Below are 12339 nucleotides of genomic sequence, written 5' to 3'. Positions count from 1 at the left end.
TTCTCCTTTATTCTTTGTAAAAATTAAAAATGGCTACGTTATTTCTGAAAAAAAGTAGATTTTTACTTTTACAGACTAATTCCAATGAATTCAGCAAAACAACTGTTGGGTCAAAATGCGAACTTTACCCCTAGAAAAATTCCTTGAGGGGTGTAGTTTCCAAAGTGGGGTCACTTTTGGGGGGTTTCCACTATTTTTGTCCCTCCAGTGCATTGCAAACGCGACACGGCACTGAAAACTATTCCAGCAAAATCAGTAATCCAAAATCCAAATGGTGCTCCTTCCCTTCTGAGCCCTGCTGTCGGTCCAAACAGCAGTTTATTACCACATATGGGGTATTGCTATAATCGGGAGAAATTTCTTTACATACGTTGAGGTGTGTTTTCTTCTTTATTCCTTGTAAAAATTTCTACGTTTTTTCAGAAAAAAAGTAGATTTTCATCTTCACATACTAAATCAAATACATTTAGCAAAAAAACCTGTGGGTTCAAAATGCTAACTATACCCCTAGATAAATTCCTTGAGGGGTGTAGTTTCCAAAATGGGGTCACTTTTGGGGGCTTTACTGTTTTGGCCCCACAAGTTCTCTTCAAACATGACATAGTGCCTAAAATATATTCTAAAAAAAGGTGGCCCCAAAAGCCTCTAGGTGCTCCTTTTGGTTCTGAGGCCGGTGTTTGAGTCTCTTAGCACACTAGGGCCACATGTGGGATATTTCTAAAAACTGCATAATCTGGGCAATAAATATTGAATCTCATTTCTCATGTAAAACCTTCTGTGGTACAGAAAAAAAATGTATTACAAATGAATTTTGGCCAAAAAAAATTACATTTGTAAATTTGACCTCTACTTTGCTTTAATTCCTGTGAAACGCCTAAACTGTTAAAACACTTTCTGAATGCTGTTTTGAATACTTTGAGGGGTGCAGTTTTCAAAATGGGGTGATTTATGGGGACTTTCTAATATTTAAGGCCCTCAAAGCCACTTCAGAACTGAACTGGTCCCTGAAAACAGCCTTTTGAAATTTTCTTGAAAATGAGAAATCGCTGGTAAAGTTCTAAGCCTTGTAACGTCCTAGAAAAATAAAAGAATGTTCAAAATTCGACGCAAATATAAAGTACACACATGGGAAATGTAAACTAGTAACTATTTTGTGTGGTATTACTATCTGTTTTACAAGCAGATACATTTAAATTTAGAAAAATGCAAATTTTTGCACATTTTCTATAAATCTTGGTGTTTTTTACAAATAAATATTGACTTTATCGACCAAATTTTTTCACTAAGATAAAGTACAATATGTCACGTAAAAACAATCTCAGAATCATTTTAATATGTAAAAGCATTCCGAAATTATTACCACATTTGAAAAATCTGATTCGTCCTGAAGGCTCAGTCCTGAAGGGGTTAAGGACCCTGACCGCTGGCCATAAATACACAGCCAGTGGTAGTGAACCAGTTAAATGGTGTATGTTATCCTATCCTAAAATCGCATTTGGCATGTGGTTATTTTTTTTAAGCTAATGGATACGATTTACCTGTTTGTTCTACCTATTTCTATACAAAATGTTAGATTTCATGTAGAGTGAATATTTTTGAGAGTTGGATAATAAAATATATTTGGGGGGTTTTATGTTGAAATAAAATGTATTTTGTTACTTTATTTTAATTCATTGCCCCAATCAATTTATATTAGTTTCCATTTCTCATGCTTTTGTATTTCAGACAGGGCACAATCACTTTACAGGCTCCTTCTGAGGCTAACAGACGCCTGTGGATAGAGGCAATGGACGGGAAGGAACCGGTAAGTGTTGTGTTTAAATTATTAATATGTTATGTATCTTACAATCCTTATTATTACTTTTGGGTAATATTAATGTGTGCAGACTGGGAAATAACCCCAGCTGATAATTAGGCAAAGGGTGTTCTGTTTTAGTCAGATCCATGCATATAACGCTGTATTCACATGTGTTGGTTTCATGTTTGTTTGTTTTTTGCAGCAGCAATTTTAGCAAAATCGAGGCAAAAAATGCTGCAATTCACATAAAAACGCTGCATTTTTGTCCGTTTTGCCAGAAAACTGTCACTGTACACCCTTCGTTTATGCTCAGACAGTACGGTTGTGCTGCGATTTGTTAACTTGTGGCAAAAAAAAAAAGTGTGCAATTTCACCACAAATTTCTGCATCCTCAAACCTCAATCCTTATCATTCCTGTAAACTTTTAGAATCACTATAACTTCAGTACAAACAATATTTTTTTTTTATATAAAATTTCCAGGCAATCATTTTAGATGTTTTTTTGGTTTTTTTCTGCTACGAATACGTGTAAATGTATATATTTTCATTTATCTGATTTCAGTAATTCTTTTTATATCTTTGTGACAAATTTTTAAGTAGTACTTTTGGGGTATAAATATAAATACCACCAGTTTTGTGTATGTTGATATATGGAGCACTATATTTATTTTTTACATAGGCTTCGATATAAACTTCTTCTTTCAAAGGAATATATAAACTAATATATAGAGAATATAGATGTGGGTGTGTGTATATGTAATATATAGGTGTGTGTGTGTGTGTGTGTGTAATATATATACACACGCACATCTACAGTGCTGTGAAAAATTATTTGTACCCTCACCCGATTTTCTTATATTTTTTTGCTAATTTGTCACGTTTAAATGTTTCATCCAACTATTTTTAATATAAAACAATGACACAAAATGCAGCTTTTAACCCTTTACCCCGCTGCAGCCACTTTTGACCTTCATGACAGCCTCATTTTTCAAATCTGACGTGTCATTTTATATGGTAATAACTTTGGAATGCTTTTACCTATCTGAGCGGTTCTGAGATTGTTTTCTCGTGACATATTTTACTTTATGCCAAAAGGGCTACAACCAGTTATTAGGTTTAGGGGGCAATTACTTTTTCAAACTGGTGATATAGGTTTTAAATAAATGTTTATCCTCAATAAATGGAATCCTCATTTAACCCTTTCTGACATTTGTTGCAAGTAAAAAAAAAAGTGCAATTTCACCACAAATTTCTGCATAGAGCGTAGGAGGCTTCCATACTCAGCAGACTAGGAGGCCAGTGTTGGGCCTCTGGTTGCCATTTCTGCCATCGCTTCATTTAAGGGGTTAATGGCAGGGATCGGCGTTAACTTCAGTCCCAGCAATTACAGCAGGGTGTCGGCTATAACATACAGCTGACGCCCTGCGTCTGATGGCACGCTCTCCGCTTCTGAGCCTGTACTATCCATTTGTCGTATGTAAGTATACGACAAATTGCAGGAAGCACTAGCTTTCCATGACAATACTTGCAACAAATGTCAGGAAGGGTTAAATGATGATTCCATTTATTGAGGATAAACATTTATTTAAAACCTATATCACCAATTTGAAAAAGTAATTGCCCCCTAAACATAATAACCGGTTGTACCCCTTTTGGCAGTAATAACTGCTATCAAACTTTTGCAAAAACTTGCGATGAGCCTTTTACCTCGCTATAGGAGAATTTTGGCCGACTTTGTTTTAGTTTGACTAAATTGGGGGATTTTCGAGCATCTCATCAGGATTCAATTCAGGACTTTGACTCGGCTGCTCCAAAACCTTAATTTTGTTTCTTCCGAGTTATTCAGAGGTGGATTTGCTTGTGTGTTTCTGATCATGGTCCTGCTGCATAACCCACCTGCACTTGAGCTTTAGGTCACAAACTAATGGGCGGAGATTTTACTTTAGGATCTTCTGAAAAGTTGTCCTGGTCCTGCAGAAGCAAAGCAGCCCCAAACCTGACAACACCACCATATTCGACTGTTGGTAAGATTTTCTTATGGTGGAATGTGGTGTTAGCTGTACGTCAGATGTTACGAGACCCGTGTCTTCCAAAAAGTTCGACCTTTAACTCATCAGCCCACAGAATTTTATGACTAAAGCCTTGGGGGTCATCTAGATCAGTGGACCCCAACCACCAGGCCGCGGACCAATACCGGGCGTGGATAATCTGTTACCGAGTCGTAGTATGCGGTACTCGCCCCGGTGGCCACAGGGAATTCCAGGCGAAAAACCACACCAAACTGTGGTGCAGTTTTTCATCCACCGAATACTTGCTGCCGAACTCTTCAGCATTTAGCCGGCCTGCTAGGATGACGTTTCATCCCAGGAAGCAGGCCCTCTGACGTCACCCAGGCTGGCCGCCTGGGATGACGTTTCATCCCATGTGACTGCCACTACAGCCTGTGATTGGCTGTAGCAGTCACATGGGATAAAATATCATCCCAGGAGGCCGCCTGGAGGAAGAAACACAGACTTCTGGGTAAGTATAAAATGTTTATTTTTTTCTGAGTTGCTTTTTTTCGTCAATATACGTAACAACGACTATTTGTTGTGGGTTTTACCTCCCCATTGAATTAATTGGGGAAAACCCGCAACAAATATGCAGCGTTTACGCAAATACAATTGACATGCTGCGGAATAAAACTCTGCACCGTTTTTTCCGTTCACTATTTACGCAGCGTGTGGATGAGATTTGTTCTATCTCATCCACTTTTCTGCTACTGTATTATGCTGCAGGTTTTCCGCAACTAATTCCTTTTCAGAAGATCCGCAGTATTTACGCAACGTGTAACGGACTCTAAAAACGTTTTCATTTGTATTTTGTTTCCATTTAATTGCAGTCTGCAGGGTATTTTGTAACGCGCGTGATACGGGCCCCACTTTCCCCTGCCGGTTCGTGGAAAAATTGTCATGCATGAAAGTGGTCCTTGGTGCAAAAAAGGTTGTGGACCTCTGATCTAGATAATTTTTGGGCAAATGCGAGATGAGTATGTGTTCCCCTTTTATTAGCAGTGGTTTGTGACTTGCAACTCTTCCATGGATTCCATTTTTGTCCAGTGTTTTTTTTAATTGTGGAATTGTGTACATTGACCTTAAAGAAGCACTCCGTTTTATTATCTATCATTAGATACCTATCTACTCAATATATATACTCAGCGTATATTACCTTTTTTTGGTTAATCCTTTCTATCCGAATTTAGTTGGGTCACGTGACCTCACTCTTACCTGATAAAATCTACAGCAGATATTGTAATTGAGAGTCAGCCTCTTCACTTCCTGATTCATGTACTGTAACAAACCGGTTCTCCCCAGAGGGGATACAGAAACCTATGTTACGAACTACTGATGAGCAGTCCCATAACTGTCACACAGTTATAAGTCAGGAGGCTGCGACATCCTTCATTATAACTGTATGATCCAGGGTGTAGCTAAAGGCTCATGGGTCCTGGTGCAAAAAACCTTCTTGGGGCCCCACCAATTTCTCTTTATTGCAGACATGTGAGATACTGTCCGCTCGGCCCTGTATCTAAGCCAATCACATGATGGGCTTAGATACAGGGCCCCAGTGGAAAGTATTCTTCTACCTACCCTCCTCCTGAGCCGGGTTTATTTCCGCTCTGGGCACAGTGCAGGTCCTAACGCAATTTAGCGCCACAACGTCATGTGCGGCACACATAACCTTGTGGCGCCGTGATGCTAAAAAGCATCCGGACCCATGTTGTGCCCGGACTCAACTCAGGCGCGAGTTTGGTAAGTGTTCTGCCAGAGGCATACTTTTCAAACCACGTTATATTCGTCAAGCTCTTGCTACCCTCTGCTTTTTACGCTACAAGTTTTTGTCTGCATGTTTCCACCAGTGGAGCCCTTTATATTACAATTTATAATAAAAAAAGGGCTAGGTGATATGTGCTGACCACTACTGGTATCTTAAAAACCAGCATAGATATTGCCACACTCAGTGACACTTGGAGATGCCCTACACTGCCCCTGTAGATAGTTCCACATACAGCCTATGTATATAGTGCCACAAACTGCCCCCTGTAAATAGGATCACCATCTGCCCCCTATAGATAGTGCCACCCCCCCCCTTGTGCCACACATCCCCTGTGGAAAAGGACCAAACACACCACTTGTATATAGTGCCAGACACACCCCCTTGTATATAGTGCCACACACGAACGTTGTAGATAGTGCCCGGGTTCCCCCAAACAAATAAAAATTATATAGTCCCCTAGCCCCATTCCCACGAAGAAAGGAGCTCCACAGCCTCCTCAATCCTGCCGCCTATGAGGTATTGAGATGGGATTCTTGTGTAGGCCAGCGCGATCTAGTGACGTCATCGCGCCATCATGCGCAGGGTTCCTGTCCCAGCCCTAATGTGTCCTGTAGCCTCACTAGACTCTGAATGGCAGAGCAGTGAGCAGGCTCCCTGCTTTGCCATAGTAATCAACTCTATCTGCGTCATGTGGCCCGGTGCTAGCGACGCCACTAGTATGTAAGGGCCTTCAGGGCCTGGTCACAGGGAGGTTTCCGGGCAACTGGAAACTCCCCCCTGTATGCGCTCCTTACTGTTTCTGTAGTAACAGGGGCCCGTGTGTAGTTTATTACATTGGCCATAGTTACTGCAGTAATACTGGATAGATCTAGTGCTGAACCCGGTCGCAATTGTAGCTGCTGTAACCCCCAGAGCTACGCCACTGTGTATGATAATTATGTACCGTATCTGCTCATCAGTAGTTAGTGACAGTTGTTTTTGTATCCCCTCTGTGGAGAACCTGTCTGGTACAGTCCATAAATCAGTAAGCGCCTGTTCACATCAACGTTCGCTTTCTGTTCCGGGGTTCCATCGGAAGTTTCCGTAGGGTGAACCCCGCAACGGAAAGTGAAAGCACAGCTTCCTTTTCAGTCACCATTGATCTCAATGGTGACGGAAACATCGCTAATGGTTTCCGTTCGTCACCATTCCGGCAGGTTTCCGATTTTCAGATGGAATCAATAGCGGAGTCGACTGGTTCACCCGACGGAAACCTCCAACGGAACCCCGGAACGGAAATGAACGGTGATGTGAACAGGCCCTTAGAGGCTGACTTTTATCTACATTAACTGCTGTAGATTTAATTAGGTCAGAGTGAGGTCACATGACCCAACAAAAGAGAAGAATTTAGATAGAAAGTTTTGCCTTATTTAGTTATTCTTTTCTGAGTATATATATATTGAGGGATAGGTACCGAGTAATAAAATAAATAAAGCAGTGCTTCTTTAACTGAGGCAAGTGAGGCCTTCAATTTTTTTTAGATGTTCATTTGGGTTCTTTTGTGACCTCCTGGATGAGTTGCCAATGCGCTCTTGGTGACATTTTGCTAGTCCGGCCTGGTCAAGGTTCACCACTGTTCCAAGTTTACTCCATTTGTGGATAATGGCTCTCACTCTGGCTTGCTGTAGTGCCAGAGCCTTAGCAATGGCTTTGTAACCCTTGCCAAACAGTAACATTAAAATCTACTAGTCTGGAATCTATATTTGAATCTCTTTAGAATGTGACATCATGTGTTGCTTTTTGAGACCTTTTAGCCTGCTTCACATTGCCAGATAAGTTCTATTTAAATGATGTTTAGATTCAACAGGTCTGGCAGGGCTCATGCCTGGGTGTGGCTAGTGAAATTGAATACAGTTGTCAATTTACTTTGGTTAACTGGTTGATTTAGTAGCTAAGGCAGCAATTACATTTTCACAAAGCCCAGGAAGGGCTAAGCAGCATTTTTCCTTCAATAAATGAAATCCTCGTTTATAAGCAGCATTTTGTGTTTAGTTGGGTTATCTTTGTCTAAAATTAAAAGTAGTTCTATCATCTGAAACATTTAAAGGGGTTTTCCCATCAGAGACATTTATGACATGCACAGGATATGACATAAATGTCAGACAGATGCGGGTCCCACCTCTGGGACCCGCACCTATCTCTAGAACGAGGCACCCTAAACACTGTTCTACCTTTTTTATCTGTTCTCACTGCCTCCCGGCCACTTCCTGGTTATATGGTCTGGAGTTATGAAAACAGCGTATCTCGCTGAGCTGCACCTTTTCCGTAACTCCCATAGTAATGAATGTCCGTTACGGAAGCAGCGTAGCATGCAAACTATGCTGTTTCCGTAACTGCCATTCAGTTCTATGGGACTTACAGAAACCGCGTAGCTCAGCGAGTTACGCGGTTTTCGAAACTCTCGACCATGTAACCTTTTTCCTGGTCGGAATTAAGCTGCAATACAGCGGCAGAACGAGGTTTAGGGGGCCCCGTTCTCGAGATAGGTGTGAGTCACAGAGGTGGGACACTTGCTATGCCCAGTAGGGATGCACCATGCATCGAAACTTCGATACTGTTTTGATGCCGTGCACCCTGAAACGGTTCAATATCGTTATTTCATGTATTTCGATACTAAGCTGTTCGGCCACACAGCTTAGCATAGTAATACATAAATGTTATTACAGCGGGGCTCCGGCTGTGTGATACAGCCATTGCCCCGCTCCTGAGTCCTGAGAAGTGTGCGGGGCAATCAACATAATGTGATGCGGCCAGCGCTGCACTAATGAGCGCCGGCACTAAAGGCAGAACATAGCAGGTGCACTGCAAAACACCCCCATGTTCTGTCTTCAGTACCGGCCGCATAACCTTATGCTGACCACGCGCGGGCACTCGTCAGGAGCTGGGCAATGGTTGTATTTCACAGCCGCATCCCTGCTCTAACGGCAGAGATCAGAGAAACCTCTCATCTCTGCCGTTATTCCCCTGAATGTTTCGATCAAAGCTGACCGCAGGTAAATAAGAAGGGGGGATGCCCCATGGAACACATTTTTTATAACAGACATTAAAATAAGTCCCCTTACAGAAAATATACCTATATTCGGTATCGTCGCGACCGTAATAAATTGAAAACGTCATTCATGTTTACGCTGTTATAAAATAAAAACTGCTTTCTTTCACTTACTAATGTGAGGCACGAGGTATTATGAATTTTAAACCTCCATGTGCCTCACATTAATAGTAATTTAACCCAATCATGTACCTTACATATTAACCCAATGTTGTCCATTATGACTGAAGATCATGATGGGGTTAATTACTATTAATGTGAGGCACATCGAGGTTCAAAATTCATCACACCAAGCACCTCACATCAGAAAATGGAAGAACTTTTTTTTATTTTTTTTTCAATTGTTATTGTTGGCAAAGTATTGTTTTGGTATGGAGTATCGCAATACTACATAAAGTATCGATATCGAAGTCCAAATTCTGGTATCATGACCATCCTAATGCCCAGTCATTTTGCATCTGAGGACTTAAAACGGAAAGTGTGCCAGATGTGAAATGTAACAGTGCCACCTTGTGGTCATTGTTTCAAATCATTTTCTGGTAAAGACAATTGATGCTAAGGAATTGGAAGCTATGAATTTAGCATTGCTAAAGGAGATGGGGAGATCTGCACAATTTCTAATTTCCCTCATTTGTCCTGCAGACACCGCTTTCTTTACAGCAGCATGTTGTCTGAATTCCTTTGCATTTCTCTACTGTCCTGCTGGTCCCTACAGCTACAGGGAGTGATTCAAATAATAATGTTAGCAGTGGCAGATTAAGTCTACCATGGGCCCTGGGCTGTTGACACAACATGGGCCCCCGCCTTCTCCCTTACACACAATGCAACCCCCCAACACCCTTTTCCCTTGCGAGACGCCTAAACAAAGCTTTTCTTCTTTGAAATTTTATTAAAACTTTAAAACAAACAATCCTATTAATAACTTAATTCAGATGTAAACCCGTAGTGTATGAACTTCGACGTGACCAATAACCGCTCGATCCTGCGTGTCTGAGACACCCAGGACCCGCTATCACTGAAGCCTTCAGTCACGCTGACCTGATGGATACAGGTTTTAGTGCTAGATACAGTTGCTCTGTATACAGGATACAAAGCGGCTGTATCTCGTAGTTTTTTAAAAGTGTACATATCCTTTAACACATCAAATAAAAAAATTTAACACCTCTCTTTAAAGTGTAACTAAACTTTAAAAAAAAATGTTGACATGTCAGAAGTTTTGATCTGTGGGGGTCCAAGCGCTGTGGCCCCCACCGATCGCTTAAACGAAGCGGCAGAAGGGTTCGGGTGAGCGCTGTGCCGCTTTTTTTCTGATCGGCATTCCTTCGAGCAGTGTATGGTCTCAATAGAAAGTCTATGAATCCACTGCGCTATTTATTCTGCCAAAAAAAGGGAAACCTTACGGAACGGAGACAAACGGCCTTTCTGTTAATGGGTTCCTCCAACAGAAATGTCTGACGGAACCCATCAATGGAACCCCGACGCAGATGTGAACACATCCTTACTGTATCAATAATGCAGTAAATTCAGAAGGTGGTGTGCGGAGAACTGCATTTCTGTGTCCAGGAGTGTTGCAAGCCCCAAAGCATATGTCCCCCTTCTCACGCAAAAAAATTATCTATATACATATACAGTTATTATATAATACCTCTACACCAGATGAAATATTACCTGCATACGGTTACTGAACACAACTCACTATTATAAGACCAATATTACCAATAATAATACATTATAAGTTCCAAATAATACCACCACACCATAACCTCATAGACTGAATAATACCCCCATACTGTTACTGAATAATACCGCCACACCATAACCACACAGTGACTGAAAATACCCCTATACTATTACTGAATAATACCGCCATATAATCACATAGTAACTGAATAATACCCCCCATATGGATACTGAATAATACCTCCACACCATAACCACATAGTGACCGAATAATACCCCCCATAATGTTACTGAATAATACCACCACACCATAACCACATAGTTACTGAATAATACCCCCATACTGTTTCTGAATAAAAACCACTATACAAAGACCAATATACCACCATGTAGTGAACATATAGTGGTAGATGCCAGTTATACACAGGAGTTCTGCAGACGATATAAGTGATTACAGCACATTTATATCTAGTGTCTCACAGTTGATGTCCTCTCTGATTTAGTCGTTAACTTCCCCTTTTTTTTCTCCATCCGGCCCAGACTACTGTGACGACTTATTCCAGCCACGACTTCTCTGCAGAATTTAACACAGACATGTTGGTTTCTTGCTTTTCCATCACCCTCCCCACCTAAACCCCACCCTCTAAACAAACTTGTAATCCAGTGCCCCAGATAGGGATCCCTTAGTGCTCGACACAAAAAAGTGCCCCATCAGTAACCAGCCCCGCGCAACCCCCCGCAGACAGCGCCCCGCGCAACCCCCCGCAGACAGCGCCCCGCGCAGGCCCCCGCAGACAGCGCCCCGCGCAGGCCCCCGCAGACAGCGCCCCGCGCAGCCCCCCGCAGGTAGCGCCCCACGCAGCTCCCCGCCCTTTGTAGATAGTTCTACACGGCCAGCCCCCCATGTATATTGCCACACAGCCCCCCCCCCCCCCCCCCGAAAAAAATAATAATATTGCACTTACTTTGCCCTGTTCCCACGATGGTCAGAGCGCTACACCGCATCCGCGGGGCGCAGACCAGCATGATACAGTGACGTCAACATGCTAGCCTGCGCAGGGAGTCTTCCCAGCGCTTTATAAGCTGCAGGCCTAACTTGGCCTGCAGCCTATAGTATTCATTTGTATCTGCATCCTCCAGTAAATGTGGCTGTCGCTAGCATCGGGGCCCCCTCCGGTGCCAGAGATGCCACCGTGCATGATGGGGCTTGTGCGGCCTTGGGCCCCCGGGCGGCTACCCTGAACTGCTCCAATAATGATCTGCCATTGAATGTTCGTTAATTAATATTAATGCAACTCCCTGGTGTATTTATTTATTTTCCATTACTTATATAGTGCCAACATATCCTGCTGTGAAGTGCACATATTATAATCACTTCTATCAATCCCTGTCCCCAATCCGGTTCATAAACAAACTAGGCCAGTTTTATAGAAAGCCATTAACATATAAGTATATTTTGGCATGTGTAAGCAAGCCAGAGTATTGTGTTTTTTAAAGCATTTCCAAAGTTTGCACGTCATTTTAAAGGCGGTATGGGGGGGGGGGGGGGCGTGGCTTGGACCTGCATGAGGACGGACGTGTGACCGGGAGCTCCGTGACTAAGAAGCCCAAACCGGCTTAAATAAACCTAACAGACATCAGGAAAAGAAGTCTCCCGGCAGTTGAACATACCCTAAGCCCGGAGGGCGCAGTGAGGTCGGAGAATCAGCTGGGTAACGGAGGAGACTCGGCTCGGAAGTCGGAGCATCGTGGGGGAGGGGAGTCACGAGGCACGGCTTCCCGGGCTAAGGCGCCCTACAGACATCTCGTGTGAAAGCACAACAGAGGATCAGCAGTGGTCAGGAGTCGCAGGAGGCCAGATTCCGGGAGAGCAGTGAGGAATCTGTGAACGGAGGTGAGGAGGGGAGTCATCGCAGCCCACGGAGGGTCGGTAGCACTGCACGAGAAAGAGGGGACG

The 12339-nt window shown here is 42.7% G+C and overlaps 1 protein-coding gene across 6 annotated transcripts in view; it reads left to right on the top strand.

Moving 5' to 3' along the window:
- OPHN1 (oligophrenin 1) overlaps positions 1-12339 on the top strand; it is a 268324-nt gene that overhangs the window by 172230 nt on the left and 83755 nt on the right. For all 6 annotated transcript variants that reach the window (XM_075835642.1, XM_075835641.1, XM_075835640.1 and 3 more), the window contains one exon: positions 1726-1804. In XM_075835642.1, coding sequence (XP_075691757.1) covers positions 1726-1804 — 79 coding nt within the window. The remainder of the gene's footprint in view (positions 1-1725; positions 1805-12339) is intronic.

This window comes from Rhinoderma darwinii, chromosome 8 (assembly GCF_050947455.1).
Source record: "Rhinoderma darwinii isolate aRhiDar2 chromosome 8, aRhiDar2.hap1, whole genome shotgun sequence".
In the NCBI taxonomy this organism is placed as follows: Eukaryota; Metazoa; Chordata; class Amphibia; order Anura; family Rhinodermatidae; genus Rhinoderma; species Rhinoderma darwinii.
The sequence above is the reverse complement of the archived record's forward strand: the minus strand, read 5'-3'. Positions and strand labels throughout refer to the sequence as shown.